This window comes from Myxocyprinus asiaticus, chromosome 13 (assembly GCF_019703515.2).
Source record: "Myxocyprinus asiaticus isolate MX2 ecotype Aquarium Trade chromosome 13, UBuf_Myxa_2, whole genome shotgun sequence".
NCBI classification, from domain to species: Eukaryota; Metazoa; Chordata; class Actinopteri; order Cypriniformes; family Catostomidae; genus Myxocyprinus; species Myxocyprinus asiaticus.
In genome coordinates this window covers 30,871,930-30,891,386 of record NC_059356.1, presented here as the reverse complement: position 1 = coordinate 30,891,386, position 19,457 = coordinate 30,871,930, and the positions used below count along the sequence as shown (strand labels likewise).

At 39.2% G+C, this 19,457-nt stretch overlaps 1 protein-coding gene across 3 annotated transcripts in view; it reads right to left on the bottom strand.

Moving 5' to 3' along the window:
• Positions 1-809: 809 nt before the first annotated feature.
• LOC127450866 (excitatory amino acid transporter 2-like) overlaps positions 810-19,457 on the bottom strand; it is a 31,194-nt gene continuing 12,546 nt past the window's right edge. For all 3 annotated transcript variants that reach the window (XM_051715291.1, XM_051715293.1, XM_051715292.1), the window contains 7 exons: positions 16,400-16,505; positions 16,159-16,285; positions 14,080-14,313; positions 13,083-13,277; positions 7,328-7,462; positions 6,283-6,715; positions 810-3,127 (listed from right to left, as the gene is read on the bottom strand). In XM_051715291.1, the coding sequence (XP_051571251.1) occupies positions 2,918-3,127; positions 6,283-6,715; positions 7,328-7,462; positions 13,083-13,277; positions 14,080-14,313; positions 16,159-16,285; positions 16,400-16,505 (1,440 nt within the window). In that variant the 3' untranslated portion in view covers positions 810-2,917. The remainder of the gene's footprint in view (positions 3,128-6,282; positions 6,716-7,327; positions 7,463-13,082; positions 13,278-14,079; positions 14,314-16,158; positions 16,286-16,399; positions 16,506-19,457) is intronic.

The following is a 19,457-nucleotide window of genomic DNA, read 5'->3' as shown; positions in this document are numbered from 1 at the left end:
AACACCACCTCACCTATAGAGGACAGTGTGAGATCAAGTTAAAACAGTATGTTTTTTTTAAACAAGTTAAGGTGTGTGACCTCTCTAACAAGACAACATATAAAGTTAGTGCAAACACACACTTGCTCACACACAAGCACTTAATCTGACTTTTATGCTTAGAATGAGCTGATGAGTTTGTTTGTTCTGTCAATAATTGTTACAGCCTTGTAAATTATTAATGACTGTAAACATTGAGGCATAATAGGCCTTCACAGCTGGGTTCAAGTCAGAATCCAAGCCCTTGAAGACACTCATTATTCCTGCAATTGCCATTCGTCCCTTTTGTCATTCCGCTAATACGGTACTTAATACATCTTTACCCTTAAGCTTTCCCTTCTATATCTCTCTGACGTCAAGGGAATCCACAATAACGTCAGTGTCCCTTGTAATCATCTCCCTTCTGCCTCACTGTTTTCCTGGGAAGAAAGAGGAGGATTGATGTCTTTCTGGCCATCTGCTGCTCTCTCTTCTTTGAGCGGATTAAGTGTCTTTGTCTCATTATTGTGCAAAAGAAAATTTTGACTCCATTGTGCCTCTGTCACAATATTGGCATCCAGTGATTTCATTTGTCCACCACCATCTTAAAAATATCTTACTCTAAAGTCGAAGTACACCGAGCTAAAACAAGACAGGATTTTAACATGCCTTACTTTGACATCGACTCGCAAATTGACAGAGATCCAGAGAGACACAGATAGTTCTATCTTACACAAGAGATGTTAAAACACAAACCACTCAAATAATTACAGAAATTTATATGATTTTATTACATACACCACATACATTAGCTGATGTGGTCTTTTGAATTCAGAAGGACAAAGAGAGACTATAAATTGGAAGTAAAAGGTTTTCAGAGATACAGTTTGTAGGAAAACTAATTAAAATCCATCATACCAGCAATAAAGTGAAAAATACATAGGTCAGACAAAAGACATCGCAAACATCAATCTAAAAATGAACTATTTTTGAGTGCAACATTGCAGACACTTGACAATAAATATAATCTGAGCAAATTACAACTATATTAACATCAACATAATTCTTAAACTGTCAAGAACCTAAATCCAAAGGAAATTTTTAGTGCTCAGTGATTGCTCTTTTATGGCTCCAGAAACTTAGAATAGAATACAAATCTCAATTATATTTAAATATCAGCTTGGTCTGATAAGTTTCTCATAAAATATATTTGGAGAAATACAAATAGAAACTAATGAGACAATTGTTCATGTACAATATAGATAATATATAGCTATAAAATGAATATTGATAGCATAGCTCAGATAATTTAGTCTTGGACTAATTTGATGAGAAATGTTTGAGTTCAAATTGAAAACTCATAATAAGAAGCTTGACTGTAGTCTTTGGCATCTTCTCAATACTGATCAATCAGTCAGTTGTTCAGGTCTCTTCTGCAACCCCAAAGGAGACACAAATGAGATTACTAGGGTCTTTATCAGAGGAGAAACATTAACACTTTACAATAAGGTTCCATTCGTTAACATAAGTTAATGCATTAGGTATCATGAACAAACCATAAACAATATATATTTAACAGCATTTATTAAAATGCATAAAAACACAACGGTTCATTGTTAGTTCATTTTACTTTATAGTGCAATAACTAATATTAACATAACTTTTGATTTTTTAAAAATGTATTACTATACATTGAACATTAACCAATATTAATAAATGATGTAAAAGTATTGTTCATTGTTAGTTCATGTTCATTAATGTTGTTAATTAATGTTAACAAATGGAACCTTATAGTAATGTGTTGCCGAAGAAATATATGAAAAGCAGGAGACTTAAGTAAACGTTTCTTTTTTTTTTTTTTTCTCCCAAAGGAAGCTTTAGAATAGACTTGATCTCAGTAAAACTGTAAAACTATAGCCCTATATATATGGTTGCTGCTAGCTTTTACTGTGGTAGTGCCATTAGAGTGGACAATTTGTGAGAGGACAGACGGTATAAAAATAATTTACTATGTACTGTTTGTGTAACTGCACTTGGCATGGTAACGTTAAAATGTATGAGCCTGCCTAAACGTCATACCCACTTATCTAAACAGTCTATTGGTAAATCTGTACTTAAAAGTTCAGTTTCATATATATACGATTTTTAAGACATGCAAACAGGAAAGAACATGAAGGATATGAGGAGTAACTTCCTCCTCATATTACTCACAATTGCTTGTGTCATCCTTGTCAACAGAAAAACCCAACATGGAAAACCCAACATGGAAAACCCAACTAAAAAAATTATACAACATGAGATATAAAACAACTTCAAATTGTTTACAGAAATCAACTACCTTGGCTCACTTGAACTGCCTCTTGTAATTTATTTGTTTATGTCATACTGTCAGTGAACATTTACATCATCTAAGGCAGCTAAAATGAGTCAAGGTTATCGTTTTCATTGAGCGATTAAGCAAGTTTAGGTTTTACAGTCTTGAGTCTGATGAAATCCAGTGCAACAACCAGTAGCCCAGTAACCTACATAAATGACTGTATATGAGAGAAAAGTCATAAATGAAATACAATTAAGGTAGAGGAAGTGAAATAAACAATCAAAGTCACTCATCCGTTTTACTACTCAAATCCTGTAAAAGCAAATCATGCTACTATAAATGAAAGCAAATCAGCTAGCAGGAAAAAGATTACAGTTGTTGCTAAGGAATTAGAGGGATAACACTGCTGCCTCTATTCATTTGCGTCAATTACAGTTTTTCAAAGCAAAACAAAAGCACAGCACAGCTCATATTTTCAATGTCCTTTCCTTGCCAAAAAACTAAAACTTTCATCCATAAAGGTGGGTGCTGAAATTCGGAAGGAGTATTCTGAAAATATGGTAAAGCCTCATCAGTTCTTGTTCAGGGGAGATCACAAGGTGGGATGGCGTGGCGTCTGTCATACGCTGTGTCATCGCTTTCCTCTCCATCGCTCCTCTCATCCACCATTCTTTCTCTCTCTTCATCATCCTCTGTCTCGCTGCCTTTATCCCGTTCTCGTTCACGCAGTCTCTCCCTTTCTCTGCCCCTTTCCCGGTCTCTCTCTCGGAATCTTCTAGGGAGTGTGGTAATCTGCAGGATTATGAGTGTCAGGGAGTTTTGACAATCAATGGCTAGAAAACCATGTCCAAATAAAAAACATCAAAATATTTGAAATATTGAAATTATTCAATCAGACTTAAAGACCCTATGAAATCTAAATTAGAGGCTTGCTTTGAGGCCAACTTTATGCTAGTGTACTCCTAAACACTGACAAAATTCACCTTTAACAGATATATGCACTTCAAGTTAAGTCTTTCTTTTTCAGGAACATGGACCAAAAATACTGATGACTCTTGTTGCACTATACAGATTTTGTCCAATCAAATTATCTCAAGAAGAGAATATCCCTCCCTCTAATACCACCGACTAGAACAATAGCCAATTAGATATCTTAATTAGGGATGAACCGATTGATCGACCACCAATCTAGATCAGCCACCGATCTTGTCTTAAATCTGTGATCGGCGATCATGCCTAGATTCAGGGCCAATCTTTTTTTAATTGCAGCATACACAAAATCACAGATCCACTGCCGAAAAAGCTCTTGCTAAGCCCTCGACGCATGACATTGCAGCCACTGGGGGTAAACTATTGGCATTCTAAGCATTCGCAAATTACGCTTTCAGACATGCCGTTTTTCAGATGAATATGCCAGGTTGTTTAAAAAAAATTTATGAATCACATGTGTATGTATATTAAGAGATTCGCTCTACAGTTAGAGTCGGAAAGGACAAAGATACTGCAAACGATTGTGAGAACGTCTTAAGCAACAAATAAACATGCAAACACAAATCCGAGTATACTTGATGTAACGTGAGTTGTCACAGATGGTGTGTGGAGCAACAGAGGCAATTGTTTCAGCGATTATTTGCTCTCTCAGTTTCTCTCCCTCTGTGTCTATCAAACATGTGTGCTCACAATCTCTCATCAGTCACTCATCCCAGCGCTATTTTGTGAGAACCCCGATTTAAATCAGAGATATATGTTTGTCACAATACCACTTATAACAGCAATAGTTTAACCTCCAATAACGGCACCGCATCTTCATGCAGTAGCTTAATAATTAGTGATTTGCATTACAACCAAATGCCAAAGACAGTAAACAAATCCAGCCTGATCTCACAGTGAAATCGGAAAGAGAAGTTGACTTTTTTTTTTAGGAAAAATCAGTATATGCTTACCGAAATTTAAAACACTGCCCCCAGTGGCCAAAGCGGTAAGTGTTGTAGGGCGTATAGGCACATGTGAGAGCTCCATTTATGTCCAGGAGATGTCGCCAAAAGCTAGTTGTGATGCAAGTTCCTTTCAGTTATACAGGATGTAATACAGCGAAGAGGAATGCATATTTTATGGATTCTACCCCCCAACCCAAACCCAAACCTAAACCTAACCATTAGTGGAGTACAATTGAAATGTTTTGGGGAAAAGTGCAACCTCCGAATCACGCTTGTCACTGATTAAGCGAACGAGATTACTTCCTGGTTTCAATGTGGATACAAACCGGGTCTATCACGCTGCCGGTCAAACCACATTGGAAGTTAAACACACTGATACCGATGCAAAAATGTCTGGTGGGAAATGTTGCTTGTCAGTGAGTCAGCATACTGTCGCCTCTCCTAGGGTACCGGAACTTTAGGAAACAGCAAGCCAACTTTCTGTGAGATCATGCTGAAAAATCATATACAGTAATGATTTATCATTGGAGTGGTTTTGGAGCTTGTGGAGAAATATGGATATCTCTCTTATTTTTGAATGTATCTCTGCTGTGCATGATGCTCTCATGGTATTTACTGGTTGCCAGTATGATCTTTGAAAGTGAAAACATAATTATTCATAACTGTTTTCAATTGAATTCAATTCAGCATATAACTTTTATCTTTCATAGAAATATCAGTGATCTGATTGGTACCAGTCAATCACAGTGTTAAAATATTGGTGATCTGTATAAGCCTCAAATTCCCTGATTGGTGCACCACTGATTTTAAACCAACATGATCACACAGAAAATCAACATATAGCTTCCAAAAGTTCTTGTACCCTGGAATTGCATAATTTCAAATATGATCGTCTTTCCCTCTAATTATACTGTTAGTGCATTGTACAAGGAATCTCTGAGACTCGAGCTCTGGTCACATGGGAACCAGGAAGTAATCACATAAACAATGTTAAGTGTGATTCAAAATTTTCATTCTAAAATTACATTTTTACTCCACTGTCATTAGATTTAGGGTTAGGGGGAAATGTTAATAAATATGCATTTCTGTTGACTGTATTACATCATTTACAAATAAAACATAACTTGCTTTTGGCACCACTCTGTGGAAATTTCTCCTGGAAACATGTGCTCATACATTCAACAACACTACCACCCCTGGAGTCGCGAGTTCGAATCCAGGTTGTGCTGAGTGACTCCAGCCAGGCCTCCTAAGCAACCAAATTGGCCCAGTTGCTAGGGAGGGTAGAGTCACATGGGGTAACCTCCTCGTGGTCGCTATAATGTGTGGTTCTCGCTCTGGTGGGGCGCATGGTGAGTTGTGCATGGATGCCATGGAGAATAGCATGGGCCTCCACATGCGCTACGTCTCCACGGTAATGCACTCAACAAACCACATGATAAGATGCGTGGATTGATGTCTCAGACACAGAGGAACTGAGATTTGTCCTCCGCCACCTGGTGTCATTGAGGTGTCATTACGCCACCATGAGGACTTAGAGCGCACTGGGAATTGGACATTCCAAATTGGGGAGAAAAGGGGAGAAAAAAAAAAACCAAACACTTCCAGCTTTGGTCACTGGGGGCAGTGATTCAAATTTTGGTAAGAGCAGACCAATTTCAGCAGCAAAACTTTCCACCTACTGTCGCCAAATTCACAGTGTGATCAGTCTATTTAAACAAAAAAGGATGAGCCCTTCAATATGCCCCTCCCAAACTTCCTTCTTCAATAGGAAAAACAGAAACACAGGGGAAAAAACTGCGCTCATCAAGCAATTTCATGGGATCTTTAAGACAACCCAAAAAGACCAATAGACAGTTCAAACAAGTATGTGGGCATATTTATTTGAGGATCTCATAGAAAATGAAACATGTTAGAAAAATGTAATCATTAATTGGAATTTTAAAATCGAAATAATAACTCATAATTAAAAAGAATCCTTCTAATAACATTATTTACATGAACACTCACCTGGTTGTCGTGAGTTGGCAGGGCACAGTATCCAGGCTCTGTCCTGCATAAAAGACGAGGGGAGTGTGTTCGGAAAGGCCTTGGGGAGTGAGAACACACAGAGCGAGGGGAGGGGGAATGGATCGAGTGAGGTGACGGAGAGCGGACAGAACGGGGCGAATGCGGAATGGAGTGCGACTGAGATTGCGAGGGGGTCAGAGATGGAGCGTGATGGTTGAGTTTGGGAGGACGTGGGGAGCGAGGGGGCAGTTCGGGCGGTTGAAGTGGATCTATTATGTCAATATCAGTGAGAAGAGGAGGAGGGGGGATGAACTCCTCATCTGATAGGGGGATTTCCCCATCAATCACAGCAAGCTCTGCCCGTGATAAGTGGTCCACAATACCCGCCCCGAAGGAGTCGCCTACCACATTGATGGAGGTGCGCATTCTGTCACTGAAGATACACAAAGCACAGCTCTAAGTGCTGAGAAGGAACAGCCCAGAAAAGCAGATTATGTGGACAGTTAAGGAGATATCTCAACAGTTCAGACTGCTGCAGACTCATATCAAGATACATGTAAGCAATACCACATAAGCAAAAGTGTGGTTTTACTGACTATCAGCTGTGATTCGGCAGGTGATCACTTTTGCTCATGTGGTATTCCTTTTATACACAAAACTATAAACAAGAAGTCAGTAACAAAGCCAAAGCAGGATCAGTCATTGCATGTTGTTGAGTAAACAACTGACAGCATGCTCTTGGAATGCTGCTTTCATGCTATATATATTTTGTGTTCTTTGCAGCTGTCTTTAACTTGCTCACTGGGTGCCTAAAGACAATTATATTTAAAGCATGATTTTCACGTTATTCATTTAAACCGCACAATAAGGAAAAACAAAGCTTAATTTTCTGTTACTGCATAATTTTCTGAAAAAGCACTTCGAAACGATGTGTGTTGTGGAAAGCACTATACAAATAAAATGGATTTGATTTGTTTGTCCAATCAGATTAGAGAACCAGGATAGTTAAACAGGCATGCACAACACAAACAGAATGAGAACTCACAGAATCCAATCAACAGCGACAAGCAGGCTGATGTCTTGAGTTGGAAGGCCCACAGCGGTCAGGATTAGCAACATGGTGACCAGACCTGCACTGGGTATACTGGCTGCTCCCACACTGGCCAAGGTTGCTGTCATACTGCAGAGAAAGTGAGGAAACAGGTTATAACCCAACTATAGAAAGACACAAAGAAGAAGACTGAGACAGTATGGGCTGCCAGTGACACAGACATGATCAAGTGTACACTGTAAAAATTGAAAACATCTAGTTGTTACCTAATGTAACGTTGTTGCTGGCAATGATAATGATGATGACATGTGATGAACTCAAGTGCAGTTTTATTAACAATCGTGAAATCCAAAACCCGTAACTCACAATGTGAACAAAATACAAAAACATGAACTTGAAGTAACTTGACTTGACTTGACTAAACTTGACATGACATGAACAATCCTACAATTCACAATACCTGACAATGGACAATGGCAAGCATGAGGCTTAAATACATGGACAAGGGAGAAACATGATAATGATAACCAATGACAAGACAGAACTGATAACATGGTAACAAGACAATAAACCAATGAAAGCAAGACACATGAATATGGAGGGAAACATGAAATCACATGACCAGGGAACCACATGACATGAAACAGGAACAGGAACTAAACTTTCAAAATAAAAAACATGAAAAACATAAACAAACACATACAACCCTGACATATCCCCCCCCCCTCTAGAGGTGGCTCCCGATGCCCCAAAACAAAAACACAGAGTTCAAGAGGGAGCTGGGCGACTTGACGTGGTTACATAGCATGACATGGAAACATGGTAAAACAAGGTGTGGGGCGTGGCCTGGTGAGAGAGGGCGTGGAGCCATGAAAGGCTCGAGGGGCGGAGCCATGGAAGGCGGAGCCGTGAGAGGCTTGAGGGGCAAAACCATGGAGAACTGGATACCCGGAGAGTAGCCAAAGACTTGAAGGGCCAGGGTGGAGCGGGAGGCAGGGAGGACCAAGGCGGAGCCGGTGGGGCTGAGGACCAAGGCAGAGCTGAGGACCAAGGCAGAACCGTAGGGATGGAGGTCCCGGGTGGAGGTGAAGGATTGGAGAGACAAGGTGTAGCCAGAGGACTGGAGAGCCAAGGTGGAGCCAGGTGACCGACAGACCAAGGAGGAGCTGGAGGGACAAGGGACCCTGGTAAAGCCGACAGTCTGAAGGACCGCAGTGGAGCCGAGGGAACGTACAGCTGAGGTGATGTCAAGGGATCGACAGACCAAGGCGGAGTCCAGGGCTCGGAGGGTCTAGGCGGAGTCGGAGGTTCGAAAGTTCTCCGTGTCTGGAATATCTCAGAGGGCAATGATCGAGCCGGTGGCTTGGGGGGAACCGGCTGATCAGGAGAACTCAGGGTGGGCACAAGGGCGGGAACCAATTCCAACTCGAATAGCCCAGTGAGATATGGCTCTGGAACGGACGAGATTTGCAACGCTGGCTCTGGGACGGACGAGGCTTGCAATGCTGGTTCGTTGGCCATGGCAGATGAGGGCGTTGGCTCGTTGACTGTGGCAGGCTTGGGCATTGGCTCACTGACCAGAGGTGAGCCTGAGACATTGTATAGAGCGAACTGAAGCTTGGCTGTGACATGGCATGGAGCACACTGAGGCATGGCTGTGACATGGCATGGAGCAGACTGAGGCGTGGCTCTGACATGGCATGAAGTAGACTGAGGATCCAGGGCAAAAGATGGCGCTAGCTCAGGGACCATGATGAGGGACTCTGGTCCCGGCAGCCATGACGTGGGACTCTGGCTTGGCGGCCATGACGTGGGACTCTGGCTCGGCGGCTATGACGTGGGACTCTGGCTCGGCGGCCATGACGTGGGACTCTGGCTCAGCGGACATGACGTGGAACTCTGGCTCGGCGGCCATGACGTGGAACTCTGGCTTGGCGTCCACCTCCCCCACAGTGAACGATGAACCACATATTAGTAGGACAAGGTCCATATACTGAGCCAGGCTGTGGGTACTCTGACTGCCTGGCATCAGGGAAGAGATTGATTCATTCAGTCCAAAGCGAAAACAGTCCTTGAGGGCAATCTCATTAAAATTGACCCTGCTGGCCAGAGCACAAAAGTCCGAAACATATTCTTCAATGTAAAAATATTCCTGCCGTAGATGAAGAAGTTGAACTGCTGGGTTCCTCTTGGTCGGTCAGGTATTCTGTAACGTTGTTGCTGGCAATGACAATGACAATGACGTGTGATGAACCCAAGTGCAGTTTTATTAACAATCGTGAAATCCAAAACCCGTAACTCCAAACATGAACAAAATACAAAAACATGAACTTGATGTAACTTGACTTGACTAGACTAAACTTGACATGACATGAACAATCCTACAGTGTTACATTCACAATACCTGACAATGGACAATGGCAAACATGACGGAGACAAGGGAGAAACATGACAATGATAACCAATGACAAGACAGAACTGATTACAAGGTAACAAGAAAATAAATCAATGAAAGCAAGACACATGAATAAGGAGGGAAACATGAAATCACATGATCAGGGAACCACATGACATGAAACAGGAACAGGAACTAAACTTTCAAAATAAAAGACATGAAAAACATAAACAAACACACACAACTCTGACACCTAAGAAGCTATTTCTTCTAACATATAAACGTATTTTTATTGGTGTAACCCAATGTAGTCAGATTGAATCAGCCATATTAAATTATATTTTTGATCAGTTAATTTCAATGTTACCACATGTAAGCACAGTTTTACGGTGCCCAGGAAGGCACAGGTTCAGTTCACTTAGTCTTGTTGTGGCCACTTCATATTAACTTGGGGGAATGTGATAATATGTTGTGACCACTAGATATTATGTTGAGGGAACGACATCCTGTTCTCGTGGCCATGACCTTGTTTGTTGTGGGAATGACATCCTTTTCTCGTGGCCACAACTTTTTTTATGTTGATATAAAGGGCTAAAAATTACCGCATCATGGACAAAAAGCAAAAATGGAGATGATTTATGAAATTACATTTTATTTTGAATTAGGAATGACATAAAACAAAGACAAAGTGCGATAGCGGGCATTACAGGTGCATTCAGTAATTTTTCCCCATTAAAAAAGTTTTACTTCTAAAGAAATGAATTGTCATTTTGAAACACATGTATAAAAATCATGATCACTCACATGAGATGAGGACTCTAGTCATATCAGTAACCTTATAAAAGATGTTTTATTCTACATGGGGCAGGGGCGCCCTCATGGGGGCTGCCATTTTAGAATCACATGACCAGCTGAATACTACTCGCTTAATCTCAGTAACCGTCTTGTTATTGGACACTTTCACTCTTAAATTAAATGAATCCATGGATACTGCTGGATGCACACAAAATGTTTGGAAAATGGTATAAAGAGAAAAGCATGTCATTCCCACCACATACAAAGGCGGCATTCCACTTCAAATATTTATGCCCTTCCCTCTCTAACTTCCTTCCATCTCACGGACTCGGATTTTTGTCATAGTTTATATTGCACGATACATTAGAGCTGTGTGGGGGTGGGGAAAATTAAGTGCAATCTGTACTGTGCTGTGATGTCACTGTCACAATTGAGTTACATTTGTTGGAATTAGAGCTGCCTGAAATGCACATCTGAGTAGGCTCGAGGGTTTGAGGGTCTGCCAGCAGAAACTTCCCTCGCTCACTTAACGAAATGGAATGGACCTCCAAAATGGCGGCGGGGATTCCCCTGAGGGGAAGTGCGTAGGGAAGTTAATGAGTGGATGTTTAAAGTGAAGTGGAATGTAGCCACGAGAACAAGATTTCGTTCCCTCAACATAATATCAAGTGGCCACAACATATTATTATCACATTACCATATGTGAGTTAATAGTTAATATTAATACGAGTTAATATGACATGGCCACAACAAAACTAAGTGAACCGAACCTGTGACTTTTTGGGCACCGTACATTTTAGGTTACCTGAAAAAATATTTTTTACATTGCGGTAAACAAGGGTGAAATGGAAAAAGAATAAAAAGAAGGAAAATTTGGACAACAAATAGAAAAAACAAGGAAAGCTACGACAAAAGAAAAAACAAATGGGAAAACTTCCCACTGTCTCCCAATGGTTGGACTGACACTCCCGCCGCAAATTAACACCACTGGTTGAGCCTATGTTCCTGGCTGCTACTCATTTCTAAAATTGTGCATCTTCATTTCTTAGCTCTACCTGCTCCACCCAAGGAAAGGATGCAAGAAAAGTAAACGAGGATGGAGGAATCAAACCAAGATGTATTTGTAAAATGGAATCTTATTGCTCACTCAAGCATCACTTCAGAACGCCGTCTTTGTGTAGCTGCAGTACGTTGGAGTGCTTGCTGTTGTTGAAACTTGATTATTAAATACACGTATATATTTATAATAAATCCGGTCACACTTTATATTAGGTGTCTTTAAAGCTGATGTGTGTAACTTTTTTCTGTTATAATGCTTTTAACTATTAGTAAGCCTGTCATAGGCTCCCAGTTGGGAGAAGGACTATCACATTGTTTGACCAACGGCAAACAGGGGGCGTATTCAGAAAGCAGTTTTCAAAACAAAGTTTACTTTTGCAATTCCGTTTGGTGGCGCTAGTGTCTCAGGAATTACATACTTCAGCTTTAACTTCTATATATAAACATTAATGTACATACAACACAATGTATTTACTGTGTAACTACATGATGTTCTGCAAAATTCTCACAAGATTCACATTTGCTGCTACTGAGGTTGAGGTATGGATAGGTTTAGGAGTAAGGGTAGGGTTAGGTTTAGGGGTTAGATTAACAGTGTAACTACAGATGTAATTAAATGCAAGTACTTTTTTTTTTTTTTGGAATGCCCAATTCCCAATGCGCTCTAAGTCCTCGCATAGTGATTCGCCTCAGTCCGGGTGGCAGAGGACGAACCCCAGTTGCCTCCGGGTCTGAGACAGTCAAGCATCTTATCACGTGGCTTGTTGAGCGCGTTGCCACGGAGACATAGCGCGTGTGGAGGCTTCACGCCATCCACCGCGGCAACCACGCTCAATTCACCATGCGCCCCACCGAGAACAAACCACATTATAGCGACCACGAGGAGGTTACCCCATGTGACTCTACCCTCCCTAGCAACCGGGCTAATTTGGTTGCTTAGGAGACCTGGCTGGAGTCACTCAGCACGCCCTGGGATTTGAACTAGCGAACTAGCGAACTCCAGGGGTGGTAGCCAGCGTATTTTACCACTGAGCTACCCAGGCCCCTAAATGCAAGTACTTTAAATGTAAGTACAATGCAACAACAACACAAATGTACATAATAATAAGTCATTGTATCAGATGCTTAAGTACATAGTAGTTAAAGACACCTAATATAGGTGGGACCATAAATCCTAATAATTTAAGATGCACTGTTGAAAAATGTGACAAATATGGTTTATTTGAGCCGCAAAGGTAAAACATGAATTAAAACTTTTGCACCAGATGTGAAAGGGAGGAGAATTTATGAGTGTGCCATGTGCTTCGACTCTGCATAGGATATTCCTGTGCATCCTCACTCAAGCCTCCTCAGGAAGCTTTCTATTTAAGAAATGAGATGCACCCCCATAACGTGCTGGTCAGGATGTTCTACCAAAAGAACAATGATTAATAGTGCCACAGAGCCACAGTGTAAACACTTTTCAGGGGAATTTTACGTTTCAGTTCCACAGCTCCTTACCTTACAGTGACAATCTGTCCTCCATCCAGGTAAATGTCGTTCATCTGGGCAATGAAAATGGCTGCTACAGCCTCATAGAGTGCAGTGCCATCCATGTTTACAGTGGCTCCAATGGGCAGCACAAAGCGCGTCACACGCTTATCAATCTTTAGGTTCTCCTCCAGACAACGAAACGTCACAGGTAATGTCCCAGCACTGAGAAAAACAAACAGACAGAGAAATCATGAGGGAGAAAATAAAAAATAGTATAGAGAGTAAATTCGGCAATGAAAAATGCCTATAATTGAGTATAACTTTTAAAATAGGGCGCTCAAAATAAACCCACAAAAACAGTGATTACAGACAAAGCTGATAGGATTGTGTTTACTCTGTGCCAAACTGACAGTTGGTTTAACATTTCAGAAAATTGTTTGGCCCATTAAATGTAATCCCACAAAACCAGACACGTGGCAAAACAGACTGACTAAATAAACTGAGGAAACAGACAAAAAATGAAGATGAAAGCATAAATACACATAAAGGAAAGAACAAGAGGCACTAAAAGAGCCTAAAACTCTCAGAAATTAGTGGAAAAAGCACTTGCCAAAATGCTGCCAAAGACTGTATTCTGTATTCAGCAAAGAGCCAGATTTATTCACAAACAACCCAGATAAATGTTTTTGATAATTTCCCAACCATTTAGAAAGATGAATCCTTCTGGAGATTCTCAGAATCGTACATTTTTGCCAAATTAAGTTGATGATTTGTGTGTAATGTCTGAAATATAAAATTTTAATAATCAGTCTACATTAATGTACAAAATGTAGTTTTCAACATGACAAAGTGGTTGAGATGTGGAGAAATAGAGATTACAGAGTAGATTTATCATCCTACTCAAGCCAACAGCAACATTTCCTTTAAACCAAATGTGACCTTTACCTCTTAAATCTGAGATACCAAAAGTTTTGAAACACACAGAGGATGCTGAGTGCATAGCATGTATAAAGAAGTTATTTACCTGCTGGCTGTTCCCAGAGCTGTGATCCAAGCCTGGAATATACCAGAGTAAAATGCAAAGGGGTTTTTCCGGGTCACTGCAAAGAATATGAAGGGTAGAATAATCCCACCATGAATGACGAGTCCGACTATGACTGTGACCATGTACATGCCCAGCTGCCTCGCCACCACTTCCAGGTCTCCAATGGCTGCAATTTTTCCACATATGAGAGATGCAATGCCAACTGGAGAGTACCTGAAGAGAGATCAGAAGGGTTACTTAGGAGCTACTTATGTTTTTTATTTTATTTTATTTTTTTTTTAGCTGCTCTCTTTATGACTGATGTCATAACTGTAATATTTCTGGGCCATAAGAGCGCTATCAGGATGTTATGTCACTGTCTGAGAACAAAATTCTATGTCTAGGTATGTGGCTCTGTGGTGCTTTCAAACATCAATCTGTTTTTTAGAGCATCCTGACCAGCCTGACATAGCTGTATAACTACACTGGCTCAACCAACGGTATGAGTTTGGGGCGGGACCAGGGCCGTTCCTAGCTATAAGCGTTTTTTCAAAATCCCTAAACCAAGGCCAACATTTCTGACTGTAACTTGTCCTAGTGCTTTTAAGCTACATCCACCAAACACTGGACAGACCTTCAGGCTTTTCTAACTCAAGTTGCTATGACTTTTCTAACTTAACTGAATTATGGTTTTCACAGAGCGGACTTACATTGATGAAATGTTCAAATGGGCCAAGACTATTCAAAATCCAATCGACAAAAAATTCCAAAATTCAAACGTAAACAAACCCACACAAGGCCTTAAAGGGATAGTTCACCCAAAAATGAAAATTCTCTCATCATTCACTCACCCTCAAGCCATAACAGATTTGTATGACTTTCTTTCTTCAGCAGAACACAAACCAAGATTTTTAGAAAAATATCTCAGCTCTGTAGGTCCATACAATGCAAGTGAATGGTGATCAGACATTTGTTGCTCCAAAAAGCACATAAAGGGCACATAAAAGTAATCCAGACGACTCTGATGGTTAAATCCATATCTTCAGAAGTGATGTAATAGGTGTGGGTAAGAAACAGATCAATATTTAAGTCCTTTTTTAATCTAAACCTCCACTTTAACTTTCACTTTCAGATGTGAAAGTGAGGTATGTGAGCTGAGATATTCTTCTACAAATCTTTGTTTGTTTTCAGCAGAAGAAAGTAAGTCTTACACATCTGGGATGTCATGATGGTGAGTAAATGATAAAATACATTTTTATTTCTGGGTGAACTATCCCTTTAACTCTCTCTCTCTCTCTCTCTCTCTCTCTCTCTCTCTCTCTCTCTCTCTCTCTCGCTCGCTCACTCTCTTTTGTCCTTTCTTTCTTTCTTTCTTTCTTTATGTCTGTCTGTCTATCCTTCAAACTTTAAACTTATTTTTTTTTTAAACTAGCTTTCAGACAAGGATTTGTCAAGCCAACATATAAGTTTATTTTTTGAATTCCATTTGGTGACACCAGTGATGCAGAAAAAAACACATTTAACCTTTATATTTCATACTATAGCTTCATCCTTTGGAGGTTTGTGCGATATGTTTTGTTTGTTTTGAAATTCTTTCTGACATCTTAGCTCATATGAAATTATTTAATTAATCTAAAATGCTGTGTATAAATATTTCACTGTGAGTAATGGGGAATGACAGATGATGTTTATTGTATCGTTTGAACAGTTTACATAATGTGAAGGCACAGAACACAGTCAGTTACAGACGGGATGCATCAGGGCAGAGCGGAGTCTTCTTACTTGGTCATATGCTTTTGTTTTAAGGCATTTATTTGGCATTTGTTTTCTCTATTAATGTGCCATTCTCCTCGAACATGGCATGTCTAATTCAAGGCTGAATTTGTTCAGTTTTTCTGGTTGATATCTTCCTGTTGGTTTGTGTGGCACTACTGTGTGTGTACCTCCACATGTATAAATGACTATTATTTATGAGTGGATCACACCCAGATGAATCACATAAATGCCTAAAACAGTTTTTTTTAAATTGTATTACAATTTTGTATACACTCCTCATACGTATGAAGGCAGAATACTGACCACATGATCATGGACACCATCTTCATGATGATCTCATTGAGGATATTAAAGAAATCAGACATGAGCTTCCCCCTCTCCCCCATTTTCCCCATGCAGATTCCAAATGTGATGAAGAACCCAATCAAACCTAAGAAAACAGAAAAGTGATGGTATATTGTAATGGTATATTCTTTACAAATAATTTTGTTTTAAAATATACTGTTTGTTTCAAATTTAGATAGAAAATGTAATATCCTCTAACCAAGAACATTCATGCCCCACTTCATTTCCAGTTTCTTTCTATTTTCAAGAATCGGTTCTGTTTGGTTCTGGACTGGGACTGCTACTTTTTTCAGCACCGTTTGAACCTGAAATAAAAGGCAGGAAGGAAGATGGTAATTATGTAAAAACTTTAAATATAACAGCAACTCTTCTAGAAGGAGAACAAAAATAACAGAGATCCTAGGTCTGACCTTTACACTGTCAAAAACATTTCTATATATTGTACAGTAAATGAGAGAAAGAGATTATTTTGAAATGGTGAGCAAGAGGGACACGATTCAGCTGCATTGGATCACAGATAATCTGCTTGTTTAAAAAGAACATGACTTTGATTTACATGCAGCCTGCACATGGTTATTAACATAACATTTTCTGATCCATTTCCATAATAGAGTAAATGTAATAAAGAGGTATACCGATGTGGCTTTTCAATGTAGTGCAAAGCTAAAATAAAGCATATGGGAAAGAGTTCATGATCCAGTTGGATCCACTGTGAAATGGTGCATGTAAAGCTTTGCAAACACATGATTTGGAAGGAATGCATCACTCCTCAGATGAGAGTTTTGGTAATCTGGAATCAGTCTTCTCCTGAATCAACAGTAATGTTTGGCATCTGCTCTGTGAAGGTCTGTGTCTTTGTGATCATAATACCAACAAAGTCAACAGAATGTGCCATTTCAAAGCATATTAAAAGTTAAAACTATTCCTTGTGTCAACAGCACAGTGCAGTAAGGTACTGTATGTGCATCATCCCATATGGTTCTAACAATAAAGACATAAGTATTCACATGCTTTGCATCTTGTATAACATCCAGATAAACAGTATCTATTTTCCTCACAATAACATAAAACAATTTGTAAAGATACATTTCTGAATTATCACATTGAGCTACAATTTGCACTAGTTGAAAAAGAATGATGGGTAGTGGACATCACACATATTTTATACTCAGCAGCAATCAGGACATAGACAAACATATTTGATGAATTATGATACAAGTAAAGGAATGCTTTTATGACAAGCTTTCAGTTTAATTTTAAATTAGTGCTTGTTTGAGATGACGTAATTTAGTGATACATCTTTATGCATACATATGGTGCATTCACATCATGTCAGAATTACCATAATTACGAGATTCTTGTAAAAAGCGTTCACGTCTTCATAAAACTTGTAATTACAAGTTGTAAACACGAAATTCTCTGATTTTGGAAGTACCGACTTGACAGACAAACAGGAGTAACTTTTTAAAAGGAATATTCCAGATTCAATAGAAGTTAAGCTCAATCAACAGCATTCATGGCATAATGTTGATTACCACAGAAATTAATTTAGACTTGTCTCTCCTTTTCTTTAAAAAAGCAAAAATCTGGATTACAGTGTGGCACTTACAATGGAAGTGAATGGGGGCCAAAAGGTGTGGGTGAGAAACAGATCAAAATGTAAGTATTTTTTACTATAAATCTCCACTTTCACTTTCACATCTGAAAGTTAAAGTGGAGATTTAGAGTAAGAAATTACTTAAATATTGATCTGATTCTCTCACACACCTATTATATTGCTTCTGAAGATATGGATTAAAACACTGTAATCCTCTGGATTACTTTTATGTTTCCTTTGTGTGATTTTGGAGCTACAAAGGTCTGATCACCATTCACTTGCATTGAATGGACCAACAGAGCTGAGATATTTTTCTAAAAATCATAATTTGTGCTCTGCAGAAGAAACAAAGTCATACTCATCTGGGATGTCATGAGGGTGAATGAATAATAAGTGAATTTTAATTTTTTTATATACAAAAAAAAAGTTTTGTAAGCACAACATTAAGAAAATGGTTTATGGATGTTAAATCTGTTTTAATGCTGGTCAATGATTTTTGTTTTTACTGTACCGTATACTCTTCCTTCTGTAAAATATCCTCCTCTGGCTTTGTAAATGTGCCTTTTGAGTTGCATGCAAGCCTCTGTATCGGTTTCTCTTTCATGCATCCTTTCCTGCATTCTTACTTTCCATTTCCCATATATTCAGATTCACAGCGAGGCAGTGTCCAGTGAACATGGGCCACCTCTCTCATCCCTCTTCTCATTTAAAAAAAGCAAAAATCAAAGGTTATTAGGTACCTACAATGGAAGTGAATGTGGCCAATTTTTGGAGGGTATAAAGGCAGAAATGTGAGGCTTATAACTTTATAAAAGCACTTACATGAATTCTTCTGTTAAAACTCATGTATTATTTGAGCTGTAAAATTGTTTAAATCATCATTTTTACAGTGATTTTAGGGTTTGTTGATATTACATAAACTGGCTATATCATTACACAGAAAAGGTTAGTAAGCGATTTTATCACACTAAAATCATGTTAACATGCACATTGTTTATGTCTTGTGGCTATACTTTTGAATCAGAGAGTATTTCTGTGTACGGATTGGCCCCATTCACTTCCATTGTTTGTAAGTGCCTCACTGTAACCCAGATTTTGCTTTTTTTTTTTTTTTTTAAGAAAAGGAGGGACGAGTCCTGGAGTTGAGCCACAAAAACAAAAATATGAGGAACAAAATCACAGACGTTTCATGGAAGACAGGACACTACTACAAGGTAATTATCAGTCTCTGTCAGTTTCAATTGTGGGGATTTCTTTTCATCCCAGTGACTCAAGTCTTCTGAATCTCTTCTGATTTGTTCACGGATTCTTTCAGTGACCCATTTTTTCTAGATTTCATGGCCAGTAGATGGCGACATATGGCCGTCTTTTATGTGTCATGAGTGAGAGACAAGGAATCATTGATTCAATTAATTCGTTAAATAACACTGAGTCGTTCATGACCAAAACATTTCTATTGGCCTATGCTTTATTCAAATGTATTTTTACAAATATACTAAGAGACTTTTACTAAGTATTTACCTATTTTAAGCTTTTCTCAATAAATGACAACAAAGTATTTTCCTACGTTTTGTGAACTGCTGAGCATGACTTTTATCAAGCTTGCCAAAAAGGCAACCATAACAGGCTAAAATAATGATTGACCTTATGTATCGTCCAT